Source organism: Spermophilus citellus, assembly GCF_964194105.1.
Source record: "Spermophilus citellus genome assembly, chromosome: 9".
NCBI classification, from domain to species: domain Eukaryota; kingdom Metazoa; phylum Chordata; class Mammalia; order Rodentia; family Sciuridae; genus Spermophilus; species Spermophilus citellus.
In genome coordinates, this window is record NC_138191.1 from 119,930,832 (window position 1) to 119,954,122 (window position 23,291).

Here is a 23,291-nt window from a genome sequence, read left to right on the forward strand (position 1 = left end):
TTTGATAGTCTTTGTAGTCACTCAGCCACCTTTGAGGGTGTGTGTGAGTGTGTGTGTGGGTGTATGTGTGTGATGGGAGAAGAGATTAGAAGGGGCAATACTGATAGCCACGGGCTGTGACAGCTCAGAGGGGTTCAGCCTGGGTGGGCTCAAAGGGCAGGAGGCTTCTGGGCAAAGACCCAAGTTGGGGGACCAGAGGTGCAGACCCCCAGGCCTCTTTCCCCATGAGGAGGGTGTGTGTGCCAGATACTGGCTGCTGACATCTCCTTCTACCAGGCAGGAGAGGAGGAGCACAGGCTGAATGCTGATGCTGCCTCCCAACATCTGGCCGGCATCTTGTCTGCCTCTCAGACCCATGCAACTTACCTTAAATAGAACGATTTACAATGGAATCCGATAAAAGGTTTAGGCTGCTCCACGCCCCCTCTCCTGCCTGGGGAAGAAAAGGGGGCTGGGTTTATATTCTGACCCCAAAAAAATGACCTACCCAGGAAGCAACGGTTGTTCAGAGCACAGCTGCTGCGGGTAACTGTCCCTGGGGGTAATTTATGATCAGACACCCAGTTCCGGGCCCAGCAGACACAGTGGGGTGGCCCCCCGGAGAGGAGAGGGAGCAGAGTTGGCGACTGCAGGTCATGTCTGCTGCTAGAGGGACAGAGTCACCCACTGATGTCCCAGGAGAGGGGCAGAAGTTTTGAATTGTCAGCAAGTGCTGTGCCAGCCGCTCTGAGCTCATCACTGGAGGTGGGGATGCAGGGGAGGGGGCATATAGCAGGCTCGCCCTGCAGAGCCCCTCCGCTCCACCCTCCTGCCCAGGCCTGTGTTTAGTCAGCACTTGGCTGCCCGAGGCCAGTGACTGACAGGCAGCCAGAAGCCCGCCCTGGCAGAAGACATAATGGTGGTGTTGGGAGCCGCCCTTGCTAGGGAATTGGAGGGAAGGAATGTGGTTCTGGGAAGAAGAGGCCTGAGCTTGAATTCTGGCTCTGCCACTTGGGAGCTGTGACCCTGTGCAAGTCGCTTCACCTCTGGGATAATCCTGAGAAGAATGAGCTCCTACTGAGCACCCACTACCTGCCAAAGACTTGCATATGCTTAATTTTAATCTTTAGAAGCAGGGGTCTCCTGTTTTATACAGGAGTAAAACAGGTTCACGGAGGCAGTAATTTACCTAAGGTCATGCAGCTGGCCAGGGACAGCCCACGCCCCATTCACTGTGCAATTTCTACATCCTAGTATCACAGTCTTTAGTGGGCTAAGGGTATGTGTAAAGTTTCAGTTACCTGCCACACACTCTGGTGACAAGTTTTAAAGGTGAAATAACAAGGGAGGGTTTATTTTTGCTCTTAGAAACTGAGCAAGTTTGACTGAGGGCCCAGCTATCCTAGACTTTTGAGGGTAAGTAGCTGTGCCCTCATCTGCCTGAGGTGCTGCCTCCCAACACCTGGCTGGGCATCTTAGCACCCTAGATTTGGGCTGGGCTTCACACAGACATACTGCCCAGTACACAAATGCACATGCACATTTTTTGCACATTCAGAGGCACATGTATGAGTGTCACACAACCCAGGCCTAGGGACATTGTGTGCAGACCTCTACCCTGTGCAAACAAGGACACAAATCAGTCAACTGTTACAGGAACGTACATAATTGCAGGCCAACCTCACACAAAGTCCTTCCAAGCCACCCCTCCCTACTCGCTCCTCCGCCAGTTGCTCACTGCCCCCTCCTGGCCGCCTAGTGGCCAGGGCAACCTAGCACCATTTCCTGAAGTTCTGCTCTGAGTGGTTGGCAGCCAGCTCCTTAGATCATGGGGCAAGAGCAGTTTCAGATAACTCACCCTTAGTTCCAGGGGAAGTGGGTCTAGAGGGGATTCTTGAAGCTTAAGGACAAAAATAGCCTTTAACATCCAAAGGAATCTTTCAAGGTAGAATTTGTCTTGTGATTTGTGTCTTGTCACAGAAGGGCAGGTAAGATTTGAGCAAGGGGTCTGCATAAACAACCTCCCATGTCAGCAGACCACCACCCTGCCCTGCCCTGAGAAACTAAGCACACATGTGCACATGTTCTCATATATGCTACAGAGGAGAGGACCTGCCAGCCAACCAATCAGAGGCTGGTTTTTCTAGCTCCCAGCTGGCTGTGACCTTCCTGGACCTTAACTTCCTCACCTATTCAGCAAAGAGTTAATCTTGATGATGGATGTGGTCCCTTCACTCTGGCCTTCACCATCTTGGGTGCTGACACTGCTCCCAGATGTGTGTCTGGGCAGAGTACATCCGTAAGTGTGACTCAGTGTATTGCTTAGGACAGTTTTGGAAGGATTACCAACACAATCTTTTATGCCTTATTTTAAAGATAAGTAAATGAAGCACAGAGAGGCACAATAATTTACCCTAAGTCACACAGCAAGCTGAAAGCAGATGAAGAAATAGAAAACTTTTTTCCAATACACCAGAAAGCAGAGCACCTTGTGGGCTTGGGCCCAGAGCCAAGGAGTCTTGAGTTCCAAGAGCTAAAACCATAGGCTCTGCTCTTTGGTCTATGAGTCCTGATAGGATCCCTATGGCTGCCCGAAATCTTGGAGAGAGCCCAGAGAAGGTCTGAGGCTTAGACATTTAGCACAGAGGCTGGGAAAAAGTAATTTGGAACCCCAGTGGGTTCTGCCACTTAGCAAGTAGGACCCCCCATTAGCAGACTGAGGGGACTTCTGACTAAAGGGGCTTCTGCATAGCCTGTGGCCACTTGGTAGCTCACTTATCAAAGTGTGTACACATGAGTGATGTGTACATGTGTGTCTGGACTCCATGTATATAATTATACCTGTGGCTGAATGTTTGTGCATGTATACAAATATATGGGAGAATATTCATGTGTGTGTAGCATGTAAGTATGTTTGCAAACTTGTATATGACTGTGTTTGTGTGGCTAGTTGTGTATGTATGTGTGCAGAATATTCTTTTTTTGTGTGTGTGTGTTGGGAATTGAACCCTAGCATACACACCTCCAGCCCCTGTGTATGTTTGGATATACGTATATAAATGTAACCTGCATATTGGACAGGTGACTAAATGCACACATAAAACCATACTTATAGGACAAGGGAAATAGTTCCATGATAGAGCACTTGCATACCATGTGAGGCCCTGGGTTCAATCCAAAGTGCTGAAAAAAAAAAAGAAAAATAAATCTTGCCTGTCTACTTACATACAGACTCAGATTCAGATGATCATTGAATTGCTTGTACATGAGCAAAAGTTCACATGTATTTTTGTGCAGAGGGGGGTGGAACATACCTAAACATGAGTGGCAAGTGTGTCAATGTGCATGCAAGAATGGCTTCACATGTGACGATACATATGAATCACAAGAATGCCTTCTCAACACAGGATGATGTAAGTGTTGTCCCCAACCTTGGAATGCAGGGTGCCCTGCCTGGCTCCAGTCAGGGACTGGGTTCACAGCACCCCCACCCTTACCCTCCATGTACTCCCTAGTCCCCAGACCCATCCTGTTTGGCCAATTTGCAGCCTTCCCAGCTCCTGGGAAGGCCTGCAGCAAAGTCAAGGGGCTGGTGGCCAATTAGCAAAGGGGTTAATCAGAGATCTGGGGATCCCCAGTGGGTAGGAAGCTGAAAGCAGGCATGGGGTTGGCAGCAGCTTGAGCTGCCTGTCCTAATACTGGGGGAGGGGAGGCCAAGACAGCCTGTTGGTACTGGAAACCAGGTGGATTCATGATTGCTGAGCACTGACAGTAGCAGGGAGCATGTGTGTGTGTACACTGTGAAACGGTGTGTGTACATGCATTCTAGTCCTTGAAAGTGGTCTTGCATGCATTAATGTATACATGCCTATGCATACCACCTGCATACATTCGTGCAGGTTTCTATCTGTGTATACATGGATGTACAAAGGCATGCAAGTGGGTTTGCTTACCCAAGCATGTCTGAATCTGTTTGCACATAGTTGTGTAGAAGCGTAAGTCTGTATACACATGTGCAAGGCATGCACACACATTTAAGTATGTGTTCCAACATGCACTCGTGTGCATATAAAGTGGCTGTGATCTGCCTACACATGTGCAATGGTATATCTGTGTGCACAAGGATGCATGCACTGCTGCACAGATGCATATGAATATCTGTATGTTTGTGTGTGTGTGTGTTTTCTTGGAATATCTGGACACCTGGCTCCTACTTGTGCTCCTGTGCATGTGTCAACGTGCTCAGTTCTCCGCATGGAAGGAGCTGGGGGATACAGGGTTCACAGTCTCCAGGCTCCAGGAGGGAATCTGACAGACAAGCCTTGCCACAGCCCCCGGGCCCCGGGAGCCTGTTTTCCAGCCTGCAGAAGCTGTGAGCCCGTGAACTCATCTTATATTAATAGCTGCTGTCTCTGCACTTATTGCAGGGAGAGGCGGTCATGGCCCCAGCGAGGGTTTGGCCCTCAGTACTTCCCACCCACCTCCAACACACACAGGACCAGGGGAGAAGCAGAGCATGTGTGGGCCCCATCCTAGGCCCAGCCTGGCAGGAAGAGAGCCCATGCTTTTCCCAATACAAGGAGCAGCTTGGGCCTCTGTATCTGGTTAGGATCAGGCATGGGTTAGAAAGCTGGCAGAGGCAGAAAGGCCCCCATATACACACACACACACATGCTATGCTGAGCCGCTCAGAGCTGAGCACAACAGGAATCTGAGGCTGAAGGAGACAAGGCTCAGTCTGAGGGGAAGACACTGTCCTGCCTCAGGGGATCTAGTCCAAGGCAAAAGATGTGACCCTGCTCTCCGAGAGCCTCAGAGATCCTACGGCTGTGACAGGGCCCAGCTCTCAGGAATGCCTGCTCTAAAGGAGAGACATGACCTTGAATTCTGGAGCCCCTTGATCTGAGGAGAGACAAAGAGAGTTGCTTTCAGGAGCCTTCGGTTTGAGGGAACAGACATGCCTCTTCTCTTAGGGACCCTCAGTCGAAATTGAGCGACAGCCTCACCCTCAGGGGCCCCATTCTGAGGAGGAAGCAAGACTTCCCTACACATGATTACTCGATTACTGGGGGGTGGAGGGAGCTGTGGGAAGGTGTGTTGTATGAATCATCTCCACAGCCACAGCAGGGCTCAGCCAAGGGGGCCTCTAGGAGGAGGCATGCAGTGGGGGTACAGAGAAGACTGGAACTGTGTCCACAGAATCCTGGGAGATGAGAAACCCAGCCAGCCCACCACACACTTAGTCTCCCCCAAATGCCTCAGATCCACCACATAACCACCCAGACACAGACAAGACAAAAACCCTTGGCGTGGATCCCGAGAACAGACCCTCCCAGACAGAGGATAGAAAGCAGTAGGTATTTGTTTGGGCCCTAGAGCCAGAAGCTGGAATGAGGACACCAAGGGCCAAGCCACACCCAGCTAGAATAGGCACCTGACCCTTCCTTGTGGACCTTGGTGAGGGCTTCTCAGGAGCATCGGGAGGCAGCAAGGAGATTCTTTTCTACATTTCCCCTTAAAGGTCTGGACATAACCTGGAGACCCCCAGCTTCCCCCAGCCTGGGCTCAGACCACCTTTCCAGTTCCTGGCCCACTGTTTCTGAAACCTACTCTTTTTTTTATTTTTTTTTTTTTATTATTTTTTTTTTTAAAGAAAGAGTGAGAGGAGAGAGAGAGAGAGAGAGAGAGAGAGAGAGAGAGAGAATTTTTTAATATTTATTTTTTTAGTTCTCGGCAGACACAACATCTTTGTTGGTATGTGGTGCTGAGGATCGAACCCGGGCCGCACGCATCCCAGGCAAGCGCGCTACCGCTTGAGCCACATCCCCAGCCCCTGAAACCTACTCTTTTAACCATGAAAGAAATTGATTTGGAGATGAATGAACTGGGTTCAAATCCTAACTCAACTGACTGTGACTTTGGACAGATTGATTGTCACCTTTCAGAGAGGCCTTTCTTTTGGGCACCTTCATTTAAAAAGTACTCATATATTCTCTTTCTTCCTACTTTTCTTGTCTCTTAAGACTTATCAACCTTCCTTTTTTTCTTTTTTTAATAATGGAGATTGGACCCAGGATGCTTTACCACTGAGCTACATCCCCAGTCCTTTTTATTTTTTATTTTGAGATAGCGTGTGTTGCCAAGTTTCTAAATTTGTGATCCTCCCTGCCTCAGTCTTCTAAGTTGCTGAGATTATAGGCATGTGCCACCATGCCCAGCTCCCAATATTACAATTTTTAAAAAATCTCTTCTATTTAGGGGTTGTTGCTCAGTTGCAGAGCACTTGCCTCCCACGTGTGAGGCGGTGGGTTCAATCCTCAGCACCACATACATACATACATACATAAATAAATAAAAATAAAGATATCGTGTCTATCTACAACTAAAAAAAAATCTTAAAAAAAAAAACCAACCCTCTTCTATTTAATGCTATCTGTGGTGCCCTTCTCCTAATCGTTAGGCTCTGTCTGTCAATGAATGGAGGCCCGTTGCTATTACATTCTCAACTCTGTCTTGTGAAAAGTGGGGAGAGTGATAGCACTCATCTGATGAGGGCAGGGTGGTAGTGTGTGAAATGTTTGGCTCAAAGCTTGAACTTGGGGAGGCGCTTGTGGAATATCTGTGTGGGGTCTCTACCCAGGGCCCTGGTCAGGCTTCTGCATTTTGTGCCTGGGCCTGTTGGCATGTCTATCACCTAGACTCCTGCAGCCACTGCTGGGGAAAAGTTTTGAATACCAGGCAAAAGAGCTATGGGCAAGGAAATGGAGAAAGACTTGTATCCTAGCCTGGCACAGCTGGATGAGTTTGAGCAAATAGCTGCTCTTTTTTTGTGTGTCTCAGCCTCCCTGATGGTGGAGTAGGCCAGAAATGCTCCTCAGGCCCCACCACTAGGGTTTGTCCAGCTATAAGGCCTGAGAAGGTGGGAGGCTGGCAGGTTAGAGTAGTCAGAGATCCCTCTTTTTTTTGCTGGGGGAGGTACCAGGGATTGAACTCAGGGGTACTCAACCACTGAGCCACATCCCCAGCCCTATTTTGTATTTTATTTAGAGACAGGCTCTCACTGAGTTGCTTAGTGCTTCACTTTTGATGAGGCTGGCTTTGAACTCACAATTCTCCTGCCTTAGCCTCCCAAGCCTCTGGGATTACAGATGTATGTCTCCACGCACAGCCAGAGATCCCTCTTGAGCCACACCCCAAATCTGCTCCTACCTCCCTGATGAACACAATTTTCTGGGGTCCTCCTTCTCTCCCAAACACCCAAACTTGGGTCCCCAAATGCACTTGTATAGCCACTCACCTTTACTTAGGAAAGAAGTTTTTCTTCTAGCTCCATTATGACCAGACCCTGTCCAAACATCTCCCAAATGTAGGCCACTGGCCCTGAGAATATAAATCAGGTTCCAGAATGTCCTAAACCCTAGACTTGGGAAAGAAGGAAGTGAGAGGACATTGCCTAGGAGACAAGAACACAGATTCTGGAAACAGATGTTCCCTATTTGAATCCTGATTTAACCATTTCCCAGCTATATGACTTCAGGTCAATCACCAACCCTCTCTCAACCTCAATTTCTTCATCTGTAAGAAGACAATACTATATATGTCAGGGGATGCTTGTTAAGCATATAGGAGGCAACATGCAATACCTACTCTTTGCAGAGTGCCTATCCCACACAATAAGCACAAACTATTAGAAGAAAGGGTATTTTGGGGGTGGGGGACAGTACTGGTGATTGAACCCTTGGTCTAGGGCATGTTAGGCAAGAGCTCTACCATTGAGCTACATTCCCAACCCAGAAAAGGGTGATTATTATGAAGGAAACAGATATGCTATGTGCATATTCTTCACATCAGAGCCTCAAACTGGCTCATATGGGTAGGATGTGGGCATCTTCAGAGCTAAGCACCCTGGTCCCCAGGAGTATGCAAGATCCTTGCCAGGCAATGCCCAGGGCTGACCAGAGAGGCACTGATATCCTGGAGGGATCAACCACACTTCATCCCACCATTAGGCCCCTCTAGCCTGACCTGACCCTCTCATTCTGGTCTATCCCTCATTAGGCTCAACTCTACACACACACACACACACACACACAAACATATTTATCACAAAATCATTTTTTAATGAGTTGGGTCAGGGGGACAGGAACAGGGAATGCACTGGGGACCATACCCCGATTGGCAGAGGGGGGGGTGTTGGCTCTTGCCCCTCCTCCTCTAGGGCACCTCAGGGTGAGGCCTGGCCCCCAGGCCAGGACTGGGGCGCTGGATGCCAGGCTCAAGCAGCGTTGGAGTTGATACCGGCTACCTGGTCAGGCTGCAGTCCCCCCAATGGCCACCAGAGGGCAGCCGGCCCCCAGCGCAGAGGAATTCTCGGTTGCTCAGGTGATGGCTTTTTAAAAAAATAAAAAACCAGAGGCTGGTGTGTTCCTCCTGCAAACCCGAGGGGGGCGGGCCTGGGGAGAAGGCTCTGGTTTCTATGATCTCTTCGATAAAAAATAAGCAAAAATAATAACAAAATACGTGGTTTCTTTCTCCATTTCCCTCCTCCAGGAACTGAGGTCAGAAATGGGGGTGTGGGGATTTGGAATACCCTGGTATGGCCTAGATTTCAAGGTATGGGTCTCTTTTTTCCCCTTATCACCCATAAATAAACTTATAAATAAATAAATAAATAAATAATATACTTTCTTTGTATGTTCAATATATATATATATATATATAGATATAGATAAATAGATAGATATTCTCCTATCTAGGCAACTAAGTGACTAACCTCTCTGACTCTTGAGCTCAGAAATCCAAAAGTAAAGGACATGGCTAAGGACAAGTTCAGGGGAGTGGAAAGATCAAGGGCTTGAATGGCACTGTAAAACACCCAGCATTCTGTAACTGCAAATCAGCTGGGCTGTGGGACATTTCTAAGTGGAATCCTGACCACCTGGAACATTCTAGAACCATGGAGCCAGCTGGGCCCCTGCAGTCATCTTGAACAGAATCCTAAAACACCCAATGTCCTAGAACTCCAGAACCAGCTGGGTCTGGGGGTGTAGAGCTGGGGATTTGGAACAAAGCCCTGGAGGACCTAACATTCTGGAATTTTGTAGTGATCAGGGCTGCAGGGGTCACCAGGATGTAACTACACATCACTGGGGGAGCGAGATCGAAAGGGAATCTTGGAAGAGGAACAACAGCAGCAAATGGCCCACAGCACCTTCTGCACATCCTGATTGCGGAAGGCATAGATGATGGGGTTGATCATGGAGTTGTAGGTGGCAGGGAGCAGGGTGAGATAGGTGTAGAGGGGTGGAGAGCGGGCATCACCCAGCAGGCAGTAGACAGTGAAGGGCAACCAGCAGGCAGCAAAGGCGCCGAGCACCACGGCCAGTGTGGCGATGCCCTTGCGGGTAGCCACATAGTGGGAGGCAGGCAGCAGGTGCCGCTGAAGGGCGATCTGCTGGGCATGGCGGCAGACGATGCGGCAGATCTGGGCATAGAGCTGCAGCATGATGCCAAACACCATGAAGAAGGCAATGGCCAGGACTACCAGATGGTTCTTGGAGAGTGGATATACCACGCCACACGTGGTCAGCCCATCCAGGCAGTTCCAGGCCAGCACAGGCAGCAGCCCCAGGCCCAGGGCACCCCCCCATACTAGGGCCAGCATCACGTAGGTCCGAGTCACTGTTGTCTCCGAGTAGTAGGTGAGGGCATTGTACAGGGAAAGGTAGCGGTCGACAGTGATGGCCAGTAGGCTGCCAATGCTGGCGGTAAAGGCCATTGCCAGCACGCCAACAAGCACCAGACTCATCTCTGCGGAGCCTATGCAGAAGACAGCAGCGAAGTGCAGGACCAGGCCCAGGCCTGCCAGAAGGTCTGCCACAGCCAGGCTGCCCACCAGCAGGAACATGGGGGCACGAAAGGCAGGAGTGCCCACGATGATGGCCACCACCAGCGCATTCTCACAGGACACCAGGGTGCCTGAGATGCATAGCACCACATCCCAGGCCTTGGGTGAGGGCAGTGGTGCAGCTGGGCCTGTGGGCCCTTCTGCAGGGCCCACGCTGCTCACGTTGACGTTGCCTGGGCCAGCAGAGAGCCAGGCTAGCGGGCCGCCTGCACCCCACATCATGGTACCTGCAGGAGAAAGGCCCTGTGAGATGCTGGCAGGGCTGGTGCTGATAGGAGGGGTCTGGAGGGAGTGAGGTGCCCTTCAGGATAAGTGGTGCAGCCCAGATGCCTTGTCCCCCTATTCATGCCCTAGGGCTCTTCCAAGGATAACTTTTTCCTCTCTAATGCCTCCAGACCTTTAAACAAGGGTATTTATTTATTTATTTATTTATTCCCTGAGGATCCCTGTCCTATATCTGTTTACCCTCCCTTCCAATCCTCTGGGTCCTGCAGGCCTCTTTCCCACGTGTGTAATCAGAGAACTAGATGAAAGGCTACCATAAGTGAATGGGGGAACCACAGAATCCAGGCGATGCACCAAAAGGCTCAAGATCGGGCGGGGGTGGGGGAGAGAATCATCTCGAGTCTAAGGGAAGCTCTGCTTCCTCCCATCAGAGGATGACTCGGTTTCTGAGGCTCTCAGACCCCTCACGATTCTCAGCACAGCCAACCCAGGCTCCGCCCCCAGGGAAAGCGCGTGAAGCTCGGTCAGCCCCCATCCGACATTCCTAGGGTAAAAACACCTGGGAACGCAGCCCCCCACCCCGCACGCTCTCCCAGACTTCTATCCCGGGACTGACCCCTCTTTCTGTCTTGAACCCCTGGATCTCTGTGAGCCCTTCCCCGCTGGAAGTCTGGATCCCTGAGTCAGACTCCTCCTTCTGCCCGGACACCTAGATCATGGGCCTGACTCCGCCTCCTGCCCCAATATTAGGATCCCTAAATCAGACACCTCCCGCAGCTCGGACGCCTGTGTCTCTGCCCTAGCCGTCTCCTGCCCGCCCAATCTCGGACGACTGTCTGAACCTCCAGAACCTTGGGTCCCTGCAGGGATGCTCACCTTTCACCGGGTCACCCAACTGACTGCTCCAGCACTCGAGCACTTGGGCCCCCGTCTGCTGACCCAGAATTTGCTAACCCAGAATCCCAGCCTTGACCTCCGACCCTTTCAGCCAGAGGCAGGGAGCCTTCGGCCGGGCCCAGTGCCCCAGCATCCGGTGTGCCCTCCAGGATGCCTGGTGCCCGTGGCAGGGCCCCCTACTTACCGTTCAGGACAGGGCGCGGCCGGGCCGCGGGGAGGGTCCTCTTGGGTCCTGGCAGCTCAAGGTGTGCGCGGACCCCGAGAAGCCCCCGCGGCCGCGGGAGAAGCGGCGTGAGTCACCCCGCCCCGCCCCGCCCCCGGCCACCGGTTCAGTGACGTCAGCGGCCCAGTAGGCCAATAGGCGCGGTGCGCTGGGGCGCAGCGCGCGTTGCGCGGCATAGTAATAAGACCTCGCACCGCCCGCTCCCCCATTCATAAAAAGCGACCGTGGCCGCGGCCCCGCCCCCTCCCCATCGGCCCGCTCTGTCCTTGACGCGGCGCCCTCTGCGGGCCAGGGGTTTCTGAGGCTCTGGTCGAGATCCTTGGAGAAGTCTCAGGGAGCCTGCAGGGAATATGGTGGGGAGCAGAAAGGAGACCTAGATAGGCTGTGGGGTGATGGGGGACCCTCAGGTGACAGGAACAAGATGACAGAATCCAGGTGACGGAGACCAAGTGATGTGGCTGAAAGGGCGTCCTCCTGTGAGAATGACGGGGCCCTGAGGTGACGGTGACAGGAGCGCGAGGAAGCAGGGAGGAGGGTGGAAGTGACGATATGAGCTGGTGACAGGATCTTGGGGGATGGTGGCCTGGGGATGCTGACGGTAGAGGATGGTAGAATCCCCAGGGCAATCATAGCAATGTCTGGGTGACTTTGCAGCGTGACGGAGTTTAAGGATTCCAGGGTGGCAGAGGTGGTGGCAAGAGAAAATAGGGTATCCAGGTGAAGGGATTTCAGGTCACCATCACCTTGTCAAGGGCTGAGGTACTGAGGGGACAAAGTGAACCGATGAGGGTCATAGGGTCCTGGAATAAAGATGCCAGGTGACTGTGGTAAGTGGGCCCTAGGGTTAGGGGAACAGGGCAGAGGAGCTGACAGTGATTGGGCAAGTAAGTTGCTGCCAGGACAGGTCCCATGATGTTGGGGCTGGAATAAGGAACTGCGTGACATCACTCATGTCAGTCCAATAGCGCCCTCACAGCAGGGGAGAGTAGGCCTGGCAAGATTTTAAAACCTGAATTATTTATTGAAGGATCTGGAAAGCCAGCAGGAGGGGGAGCACTTCCCCAAAGCAGCAGGAGATGGGGAGCCGGGAAGAACTTGGAAGCAGAAAACCTAGCAGCTCTGTTCTCCTGGCAAGTCCCTCTCAGCCTCCCTTCTTAGGCACCCTGGTGGGGTAGGGCATGGAGAAAGAGCTCCCCCTTTCCTAATCCTACCTGCTATTAAACCCTAAACCCAGGAAATATATACTTATTCATCTTCCTTTCTTGGTAACTATGTCTCAGTCCTGTTCCACTGTAAGCTCCATGAGAGAGCAGTGACTCTGTCCTCTTTTCTGCTGTAAAGTGGTGCCTAACATACAGTAGGTGTTCAATAAATATTTGTTGAATAGATAATTAAACTAAACAGGAGCTGCTGTGAAGGGAAACAGTGAGAGTAGCAGGATTCATGCTTGAGTTGACTGAGAGAGGGGACAGGGCATCAGCCACCCAAGACTCAGATGTCCATCTTCTCCCTCATCTGAGCTGGGTCCCAACAAAGTTCTGGTCTCAGAGAAAGGTGAAGGGTGCTGGGAGGTTGATAAGAAAGTAGTGGGCATATGAGAGACTTTTGAGTGGCAGTTTTCATAATTCATTGATCCTCTGGTGAAATGTGTACCATCACTGCAGACAAAGTCACCACAGATCCTCTCCTCCCTCTTGCCAGCTCCGACGTTGCTTGGCCTTTAGGATCCCACTGCCATCCTCATTCTGCTCTCATGTTCCTCTACCTGTTTTCTTGAGATCTTTTTTCTTCCCATACTGGCCACATCTACGTTTGGATTAATTTTTCTCTTAAAAAATGTTTGTAGTTGGACACAGTGCCTTTATTTTATTTGTTTATTTTTATGTGGTGCTAAGGATCAAACCCAGGGCCTCACATGGGCTAGGCAAGCGCTCTGCCACTGAGCTACAGCCCCAGCAACTGGATTAATTTTTCTTTTCTTTTTTTTTTTTAAGAGAGAGTGAGAGAGGAGAGAGAGAGAGAGAGAGAGAGAGAGAGAGAGAGAGAGAGAGAGAATTTTTTTTAATATTTATTTTTTAGTTCTCGGCGGACACAACATCTTCGTTTGTATGTGGTGCTGAGGATCGAACCCGGGCCGCACGCATGCCAGGCCAGCACGCTACCGCTTGAGCCACATCCCCAGCCCCAGATTAATTTTTCTTTGTAGAATCCAAAGGATCATAGATAGTGCCCAGACAGTTGTGTTGCCACCATCAAAGACAAAGCTCACATATGATGTGGCCTTATAGGTTTTGGTGTTTCTGTCTTAGAGTTAGCATCCTAAGGTAGAGGACATTTGTTTCCAATGCAGTAGTTGGTTGGTCGTGAACTTCCTGATATGGATAGTTACTATGTCCTTCACATGGCAGCTAGGGACAAAAGATGGGTGGTAATTTTTTTTTTTTAAAGAGAGAGTGAGAGAGGAGAGAGAGAGAGAGAGAGAATTTTTTTAAATATTTATTTCTTAGTTCTCGGCGGACACAACATCTTTGTTGGTATGTAGTGCTTAGGATCGAACCTGGGCCGCAGGCATGCCAGAGGAGTGCGCTACCGCCTGAGCCACATTCCCAGCCCCGGTAATTTTTTTTAAAATAGTTTTTTAGTTGTAGATGGACACAATACTTTTATTTATTTATTTTTATGTAGTGCTGAGGATCGAACCCAGTGCCTCACACATGCGAGGCAAGCACTCTGCCACTGAGCCACAATCCCAGCCCCAAGATGGGTGGTATTTCTAACCCTGAGAAACCCCAGACACCCTAGAGACTGAAGTGAGGCTGTGTATTATCAAATGTACGCTCTCTCATGCACCAGAATTGCTCTTGCTAACAGGACAATTGAGGCCATCACTGCCTAGCAAATCTTTCCTCCTTATTTTCTTCCCACCTACCAGGTGCCAGACCAGAGCCCAATTTTTTCTTACAACAACCCTGCAAAGGTAAGGGACTGTATCTCCAGAGAAGCCAAGGAACTTGCCCCTGATCACACAGAAAAATAACAGAACTGTATATGAGGCCAGGTTCACCTGTAACCAAGCCCAGGGTGTCTCCCATGCTAGCTTAGACGGCACCCTCATTCCCAGGAGAGATTAGGGTGAAGTTAGACAAGGTGACAATACTGCAGTTTGCCAGGTGGCCACCAGATGGCTGTGAATTCTCACTTCCAGGTGAGGCTTCTTTACCTCTTCATTCTTCACCAGTCTGGAGTCTAAAGCTAGTCTAAAGCGAGGAGAGTGTGTGTGTGTTTGCATATATTTGTTTTGTGTGTGTGTGTGTGTGTGTGTGTGTGTGTTGCTGAGGATTGAACCCAGGGCCTTATGCATATGAGGCAAGCACTCTACCAACTGAGCTATATCTCCATCCCCCCCCATTTGCATATACTTGTGAGACACAGATAATCTCTACACTTGAGGACCTTGTCCCAAATGGGGGGGGGGGTCCAGTCATTGTCAGTATATGTATTCTTAGCATGGACCTCATTCAGCCAGCATTCACTGATATCACCCTGGCTTGAGTTTTGATGGGTGCTAGAAACAGAGATGATCTGGCCACATTTCTGCATTTTCAATGTTTAATGTATATTTACTGAACATCTACTATTTGCCAGACACAGAGGTTATAGCTGTAAACAAAACCTGCTGCCTTCTTTAAGGAGATCCTTAAAGAAGGGGAGAGATAAGCAATTTACAAAGAGACATTTGGGACTGGGGTTGTGGCTCAGCAGTAGAGCGTTCATCTCGAATGTGCAAGGTCCTGGGTTCGATCCTCAGCACCACATAAAAATAAATAAATAAATAAACAAAGGTATTGTGTCCAAATAAATAAACTTAAAAAAAGAGACACTTAATATGTCAAATAGAAAACCCTTGATGGTCTCAAAGGCCAATGGCTCAGACAAACATGTACTCAAATAGTCACAACATGGTATTGTAGGGCTACTAATAAACATCTATTTAGCTTGTTCTGCGTGCAGGGTGTTCCCTAGGGAAAAAGACAAACATGGTTTCTGCCCAGGAAACAAATGTGTAGTTAATTATGCATTTGATACATGCTTCAAAGGAAAAAACAGATGATGTAATGTAGAATAACTAGGAGATGTTTTTTAGGTAGGGAGTTTAGAGTCACTTGAAGAGAGTGGAAGCCAGAAATGGTGACACACACCTGTAATCCCAGTATCTCAGGAGGCTGAGGCAGGAGGATTGCAAGTTCAAAGCCAGCCTCAGCAATTTAGTGAGGCTCTAAGCAACTTAGCAAGACCTTGTCTCAAAATTAAAAAAATAAATAAATAAAAAGGACTGGGGATATAGCTCAGTGGTTAAGTGTCCCTGGCAAGGAAGGAAGGAAGGAAGGAAGGAAGGAAGGAAGGAAGGAAGGAAGGAAAGAAAAAATTTCAAGAAGTGGGCATGGCAAGTACACAGTCTGTGAGGAGAAGAATTTGAGGAGGCCAAATGAACAGACACTGAATGAGCACAGGGGAAAGGGAGGGTTTGAGCCCAGAGAGGTGAGCAGGGGAAAGCCTGTAGATGGGGAGAAGCGCTAGAATGGGTTAAGCAAGGGAATGGTATGACCTGACTTTTATTTTTTCCAAGAATCACTCTTTTAGAGGTGACTTGAAGCATTAGTTTGCCAGGCAGATGTGGTGGGGAATGGAGAAGGACCCTCTACACGCACATACTGCAGGAGAGGAACTAGGATAAAGGTATATCCTTGAGGCATAGAAAGGTGCTGCAGACAGGCCAGAGACTTCTAGAGCAAGAAATCAAAGGATTGGCCAGGCCAAGGCATTGATGAAAAGTTGTTAATTGGAAGAGGTGTAGCCAGATCCATGCATGGTTTCAGGACAGTCCTGTACTGTGAAGGCCAGCTTGGAGACTGGCCTGAAGGGTGAAAGACAGTGAGGCCAGCAGAAGGAGGATGAGGAAACCGGACCCAGGGGACACCTAGATATGGAGTACGAAGGATTTTAATTTCGGGGGCTGGGATGGAGAGAGGAGGTGAAGGTCAAATCATGGTTCCCAGCCCAGGTGACTGAAGAGGTATGATGGGGCCTCCCTAAGTGGGGAAAAGGGACAAGACAATATTAGACACCTGAAGACATTCAGGACCCAAGAAGCAGGGGACCCTTAGGAGGCATGGCAGAGGGAGGGTGGCTTCTAGCTTCATTGGAGGCTGGATTCACAGACTAGTCTGCTGAGTCTGTGTCCCTAAGCACCTTGCAAATTGGGGGTGACACAACCCATGCCTACAGGTTAATTGTGGACATTAGATGGGAGGCTGCAAATGAAAGCTCTTAGTAGAATGTACATTCTGCTGGTAGTAAGGGTTCAGTGATCGTAGGCTATGTGTTATTAGTTACGGGTGTGGCGGCTGTGGAGCCAGAAGTAGCCTGGGAGGTGAAAATTGGAGACTTCTTGTTGGCTTTTTTTTTCTTTTTCTTTTCTTTTTTCTTTCTTTCTTTTTTTTTTTTTCTTTTTCTTTTCTTTTCTTTTCTTTTTTTTTTTGGTACCAGGGAATAAACTCAGGGCACTCGACCACTGAGCCACATCCCCAGCCCTGTTTTATATTTTATTTGGAGACAGGGTCTCACTGAGTTACTTAGCACCTCACTTTTGCTTAAGCTGAGTCATAGTGCCCAGTGACTTGTTGGCTTTTAAATGGGGACTGGTGACAGAGGAATGGCCAAGATGACCCCAAAAGAGTGTGAATTTGGGCTCAGAACTAAACTGAGCCACCATCAATTTAAAAGGGGTTAGAGGGAGAAGGAGGAGGAGCGAGGAGAAGAGAAAAAAGAGGTGCCCCTAAGGAACCTGAGAAGTGGCTGCAAGAGAATGGTACTGGGCCAGGAGACCTGGTAAGGGCATGACCCGTGGCTTGGCCAGAGGGTGTGATGGGTGTGAGGCAGACAAGATGGAGGGCTGAAAGGCAGAAGAGGGTCCTGGGGGATGGTGTGAGGGCCGAGAGAAAACAAAGCTGGGCACAAGCAGCCAGAGGTGAGGGATAGCTGAGACCTGTCCTAGCCTCCATAGGGCCTGCTGGGAGGCTGCACCCTAAAGGCCTGGTTTGAGCCAAAGTGACTTCACTTTCAAATCCATATTTTGCCACTGTGGCCTCAAACAAGTCACCTTTTCTCAGCCTCGGTTTCCTCACCTATGAAGCAGGGATAAAAATAATCCCTACTTAACCGTTTCCACCCAACTACCAGTGGGGGCGCTCTGCGCCCGGCTACACCAAGTCCTGGACTCCGCCCCTTTTGTCTAAGCCCCGCCCCAACCCGACTAGCCCAGCCACGTCCCTATCTGGCCCCGCCCTACCAAAGAGCCCCTCCCCACCCGGCCACTCCTATTGGTCACGCCCCTACTGGCCACGCCCCGGTTGCCCGGGTCTCTCTCCCCACAAGCTCCTGCGAGCGAGCGGAGTCCAGAAGGGACGCGCCACACCAGCTGTCCGCGGACTCCCGTTTCCCACCCGCGTCCATGGCAGCGCCGGGACCCCGTGTCTTTCGGGCTGCGCTTTGCGGCGGCTACTGCTGCCTCCTCCTGTGTGCTCAACTCGCTGTGGCTGGTAACGCAGGACTGGGCCTGGCTAGAACCAGGCTGGGGCACTTGACGCATTCCCCTCATCCATCTGCCTTCCAGTCTTGGCTGGGGATAGGAGGGGACTTCCAAAGCCAGTTCAGGGCTCCAGAGGTGGGAGAGGAAAGGGGCTCCCGTTTTGTGTGGAGACCCACGTGCATATATATAGACTCCAGATGTAGATTAGGGAACTTCGGGTCTATGTGGAGGTGATAGCTCCAAATGTGCCTGGGAACCCCAGATGTACGTAAAGGGAGGGGGTCCTGGGGGAATGTGGTGAAGGCTAGGTGAGTGTAACCTTGTGCTTGCAGAAGCTCCAGGCGTGAGCAGAGGGGTGAGAGCTCTAGAGGTGATGGGGTAGTGCTGCAACTTGGCTTCCCAGAGTTGCTCCCTTCCCACTCCCATCCCATTCCCAGGTAAAGGAGCTCAAGGCTTTGGGCGGGGAGCCTTGATCCGCCTGAATACCTGGCCTGCTGTCCAAGGGGGCTGCAAACAACTGGAGCTCTGTGAGCGTTGTGTGGAGGGGGACAGAGCACACAATTTCTCAGGCTGCGTGTGGCAGCAATGTCGACTACAGGAACCAGGTATGGAGTTGGGCCCTTTCCAAGCTCATTGGCCCCAGCTCTGAAGCCCAAAGCTTTGGACACTCTCCTCAAACCTCTTCCCTGCACCTTCTCCCATAAGGACACTGTGTGGCCCAAGATGAGGTGGTCAAGGAGGGTTGCTCTGTCTACAACCGCTCAGAGTCCTGTCCAGGTAAAGGAGTTCCCACTGGTCTAGCAAAGTTGGAGGGAGGGGGCTGGTCTCCCCATCCAGAACCTGCTCCCAGGAGAACCCAGCCTCTCAGGGAGTGAACTATGCCCACAAACACCTGGGTCCAGTTTCAATTCTGTCTTTAGCTCCCAGAGGTCTCTTCCCCTCTATGACCTGTTTTATCACTGTAAATTGGTCCAGATGTGCGAGGGGATGGGGGCATTAGGTCTTCCTGTAATATAAGACACCATGGTTTTGGAAGTTCAGAAGGGAATGGTGGGAGGCTTCCTGGAGGAAGTGGGATCAGAGATGAGCTTGGTAGGTAGAACTGCAGAGGTGGCACATCTGGTGGAGGGAACTGTGCGACGAAGGCTTTATAGAACACTGGGTGTCTGAACCTGGGAGAAGGGCCTAGTCTGAGTTGGAGTCCAGCAGCTGGCAGCGACTGGGGTCTCGATGGGAGCCAGGGGACAGGAAGGTGGTTTTATTATGGATTTCCTGTCTCCTCAGCTGCCCACCACCATCCCACCTATGAACCGAAGACAATCACAACAGGCAAGTATTCCCTGTGGGATGGGGTAGTGGGAGGACCAGAGGTGCATAGAAAGACAGCTGGGCTCAGGTGCTGACATGCTCTGTAGTATCCTTCTCTCAGTTTTCCCTCCATCTATAGTTTCCACATCTGTAAAATGGGTTGGGTAAGACCTACCTCACAAAGCTGTTAGGATTTAATGGGTCTGCATAGATAGGGCCCACTTCAGTGTCTGACGCACTGAAGGTGATCAAGAAATGGCGGCTCTCGAGGCTGGGGTTGTGGTTCAGTGGAGCACTTGCCTAGCACACGTGAGGCACTGGGTTTGATTCTCAGCACCACATAAAAAAATAAATAAGTTATAGGTATTATGTTCATCTACAACTAAAAAAGAAAAGGCAGCTCCTACTCGTTCCTAACCCTTGGACCTGAGAGTATGTGGCTCCAGTTACTAAGAGTATGTGGCTTCAGTCACTAATAAGTGACCACCTACTGCAACCTGCCGGACCAGAGGGTCCCAGAGCAGATTTCTGGCAGAGCAGAGGCAAGGACCACCCCCCTTGACTTCCACTGCCCCTCAGAGACTGGAGGTCACCAGACTTGGCCAGGATGGCTGAAGAGGCTCTTGGTTAATTAAAGCCAGAAACTGATCTCAGAGGCTGAATTATTGATGGCTCAGTTCCCTCAACTGAAGCCCCAGATCTACTGTGTGTGGCTCGTCTCTTCCCTTTTTGCTCTTCTTCCCTTGGCATCCTTCTCTAGGGATCCCTGAGCTTCGGCTGGGACCATCTTTTGCCCTTGGTATTCTTGGACCCCCTTATACCACACACACCCTCTGGGAAGTGGACCCTGCTCCCAGCTGAGCCCCTGTTCATTGTCCTGGTATGTTTTGCCCACCAGCCCTGCCCTACACTGCCCTACCTGGCCCTACCCTGTCCTGGGCACCTGGCCCAGGGCCTGAAATGGAATCCCTTGTGGCACAGCTGGGAGTCACCCAGATCTAGCCTGGTAACTGTGGCCCTGAGGCTCTACTATCTGAGGAGAAGAGAAGGGGGCCCATCTTCTAGTAGGGTGTTGGTCTAGACCTCTACTTCTCCTGCTCCTTCTTCTCTGAGTAGGGGCTCGAGGCTTAGTGGTTCTGAAAAGGGATCATCTGCATCTGGGATCTAAGCCCTAAACACCCTCTCTCACCTAGTGGGTCTATGGGATTAGTAGGCCCAGAGAGGGTGTGCATGGCAGAAAGCCACAGAGCAACTTAGGAATAGGGCCAAGTCCTAACAAGCACTGTCCCTTATACCAGGTACTTCCCCTCTGCCCGTAGGTTCTGAGCTAGACTTCTGTGCCTGTGTTCCAGGCTCCATAGTGAGGACTGAGGCCCTGAGGTGTCCTGGGCCAGTTGTGAGGTGGAGCAGGGATCCTGCGTCCATGGTGGCCAGCTATGACCTCCACCCTGTCTCACTCCACAGGGAGCCCTGTGATCCCTGAAGCCCACAGCTCTGGCTTTGATGGTGCCAGCTTCATCGGGGGTGTTGTGCTGGTGCTGAGCTTGCAGGCCGTGGCCTTCTTCGTGTTGCGCTTCCTCAAGGCCAAGGATAGCACTTACCAGACACTGTGAGTACCTGGCAGCAGGGGAGTCCCAGCGCACTTCCCTTACTCCTCCCTGCCCAGGGAATTGTCTTCTCCACGGGGTAACCCAAAAGATAATGACTCCTTCCCCATGTCCCCTATGTGAGACACCCCCCTTCTCTCCTCCAATAGGGGCTCCCTGCTAAATGTTAGCTGGGACCAGGATTCAGCCTGGGCCCCAAGCTTGGCAGTTCAGCTGAGCCCCACTGTGTCTTTGTCCCCACATGCTGCCAGCAGGGAGGAGAACCAGTAGGTGATGGCTCAGGCAAGTCTTCAGCCAGTCTGGGGCCGTGGGCAGGAGCCAGACTGTGTGAAAGTGTGGTGTCCTCTAAGAAGGGAGCCGTGCATGGCTCCGTGTGCTGTGTGCTGTGGGGTGGGTCGCTGCAGCTTGCGTTAAAGTGTTTGCTCTTCCAGCTTCACCTGCTCTCTGGGGGGTGAGAGTCTTTGCCCAACTGAGGTAGGGTCACCTCCCCTAATTGTCTCTCTATGTGGCCTCCTCAGAATCTGACCCCCTTGGGCCTGGTCTTCACACTGAGGGGAAGGAGGACTCAGAGGCTGCCCTCTTGGCCACTCTGTGGGCACTGGGGGTGGGAAAATCTTTGGCCATCTGTTTCTGGCCCCTGTGGACACTGAGCAGGCTCAGCACCCAATCCCTGACCTCCCCTCCTGTCCCGGGCCTGCCACCTACAGCTGAGAACATCCCTCAACCACCTCGTGTCTCATCTGTGGACCCTGCTGGGCCCCTCAGCCTGGTACCGGGGTCTGTGTCGCCTCTTCCTACCAACTTAGCCTGAGCTCTCCCCCCAAATAAAGGAACTGTTTCCGGTGCCGTGCTTCCTGTCCTGTGTCCGGGGTTGTGTGGATGGGGAAGGATATGGCCGTCATCCTCTCCTTCACAGGAATTCTGCCTAGGACTAGGACTGTTTTCTTTAAGATATTTTTGTCTCTTATACCTTTTGACCCCCTACCCCTACCCCTCTCCAGCAAGGGTATGGAGACTCAGAAAGATAAATGTTTGCTCAGATAATGGCAGAGCTGGGGTTGGAATCCAGGCTCTTCTGACTTCAGAGTGAGCAGGATTCCCTTCTGAAGGTGCCTTCAGTCTCTGTCCCCTAAACTTATGTCTGTGCCCCAGGGCCAAGGAGGAGAGCCCCCAGGACTCTCAGGTGGCCATTTGTGGCCTTCCTCACCCAGGCTTCCTTGGAAAGCCCTGCCTACATCCTTGGGCACAGAAGTCTTCTCTGACTCATAGCCCCCCAGGTCTTGGGTGCTCAATGGGAACCAGGCTTGCAGCAGGGTCTCACTTCTTCACATGCACAATGCCAAAGAAAGTTGAAAGGAAGAATAAGGATTGAGAGCTGAACTCAAGCATTTCATAGCTCTGGGCCTCAGTTTCCTCATCTGTGAAGTGCAAGTAACTGTCTCCATCTCAGTGGGATGTGGAGAAGGCTCAGGGCAGGTGCATGTATTCAGTTTGCTTCACTCCAGAGCACTTGACCCTCTTAAGCTGCACAGCCTGTGGGCTTACCCTCCCTCCATCTTGATCTCCCCAGGGATCTCTGGCTGCAGCTGGATGATTGAAAGGACCCTCAGTTCCATAAATAGTTCAGCTGCTCTTTGGCCTCACCTGCCCACACATGGCATCACCTCCTGAGGCTTCTCCCTCCCATCTTCACTTCCGTCAAAGCCCCCATCCTTGCAGACACCTGCCCTGCCTTTGGTCCTTCTCCAACTATGTGGATCTACTTCTGTTCCCAGCCTGCCTTGCTTCCTCTTTTCTCCAAGCCTTTGCACATACAGTTCTTCCTGTTGGGACCACCCTGGCTTCTCCCCACAGGACTATTTCTTTGCCTTGCCCTCCTTTATCGAATGTTTTTCTTTCAAGAACACTAAATGCCTATGAAGGGAAAAAAGGACTATATAGAAGTTTAAAGAGTGAGAATCACTCCTCTCTCTCCCTCCTTCCCCAGAAATGACTATGGTTAACAGTTGTTCCAGACCTTTCTCTGTGAATTCATTATGTATATACACGTTTAGCATTTTTACAACACAGTGTGATCGTGCTGCACATGCTGTTCTGTGACTTTCCCTTGACATTAGATTCACCCTATGACTTGTCCAAATGGTCATATTTAAAAAAATTTTTGTAGTTGTAGATGATCAGAATGCCTTTATTTTATTTGTTTAAATATTTATTTTTTAGTTTTAGGTGGACACAATATCCTTAATTTACATTTATGTGGTGCTAAGGATGGAATCCAGTGCCTCGTGCATGCTAGGCGAGCACTCTATCACTGAGCCACAATCCCAGCCCTTATTTGCTTCTTTTTCTATAGTGCTAAGGATTGAACCCAGGGCCTTACAGGTGTTAGGCAAGTGGCCTGCCACTGAGCTACAACCCCAACCCTCAAATGGTCAAAATTTATTTGCCTGGATCCCTTCAGTGCTGGCTGGGTCATTTCCATGTTGGTTTTGTTTTTTTTGGTGTTTCATCCAACCCAGAGTCTCAAGCATCATAGACAAGTGTTCTGCTACTGAG

At 50.7% G+C, this 23,291-nt stretch overlaps 2 protein-coding genes across 4 annotated transcripts; one reads left to right on the forward strand and one right to left on the reverse strand.

The window, feature by feature from the left end:
* Nucleotides 1–9,044: 9,044 nt before the first annotated feature.
* GPR3 (G protein-coupled receptor 3) lies at nucleotides 9,045–11,298 on the reverse strand. Its single transcript, XM_081305515.1, has 2 exons — nucleotides 11,193–11,298; nucleotides 9,045–10,113 (listed from the first exon to the last, which is right to left on the reverse strand). The coding sequence occupies exon 2, from the start codon at nucleotides 10,106–10,108 to the stop codon at nucleotides 9,116–9,118; it is 993 nt and encodes a 330-aa protein (XP_081161641.1). The 5' UTR covers nucleotides 10,109–10,113; nucleotides 11,193–11,298; the 3' UTR covers nucleotides 9,045–9,115.
* Nucleotides 11,299–17,565: 6,267 nt separating this feature from the next.
* Nucleotides 17,566–21,571, forward strand: CD164L2 (CD164 molecule like 2). Of its 3 annotated transcripts, none has more exons than XM_081307822.1 (6): nucleotides 17,566–17,830; nucleotides 18,258–18,425; nucleotides 18,526–18,597; nucleotides 19,105–19,153; nucleotides 20,597–20,737; nucleotides 20,885–21,571. In XM_081307822.1, the coding sequence occupies exons 1-6, from the start codon at nucleotides 17,743–17,745 to the stop codon at nucleotides 21,003–21,005; spliced, it is 639 nt and encodes a 212-aa protein (XP_081163948.1). In that variant the 5' UTR covers nucleotides 17,566–17,742; the 3' UTR covers nucleotides 21,006–21,571. The 3 variants fall into 3 exon arrangements, with proteins under 3 accessions (XP_081163948.1, XP_081163949.1, XP_081163950.1); XM_081307823.1 differs by having other exon boundaries at nucleotides 20,990–21,571; XM_081307824.1 differs by lacking the exon at nucleotides 20,885–21,571 and having other exon boundaries at nucleotides 20,597–20,863.
* Nucleotides 21,572–23,291: the final 1,720 nt, after the last annotated feature.

Coding starts and splice junctions, on each gene's coding strand:
- GPR3 (XM_081305515.1), bottom strand. CDS start 10,108: ATGATGTGGGGTGCAGGCGGCCCGCTAGCCTGGCTCTCTGCTGGCCCA.
- CD164L2 (XM_081307822.1), top strand. CDS start 17,743: ATGGCAGCGCCGGGACCCCGTGTCTTTCGGGCTGCGCTTTGCGGCGGC. Junction 17,831..18,257: donor TGCTCAACTCGCTGTGGCTG/GTAACGCAGGAC, acceptor TCCCATTCCCAG/GTAAAGGAGCTCAAGGCTTT. Junction 18,426..18,525: donor ATGTCGACTACAGGAACCAG/GTATGGAGTTGG, acceptor TTCTCCCATAAG/GACACTGTGTGGCCCAAGAT.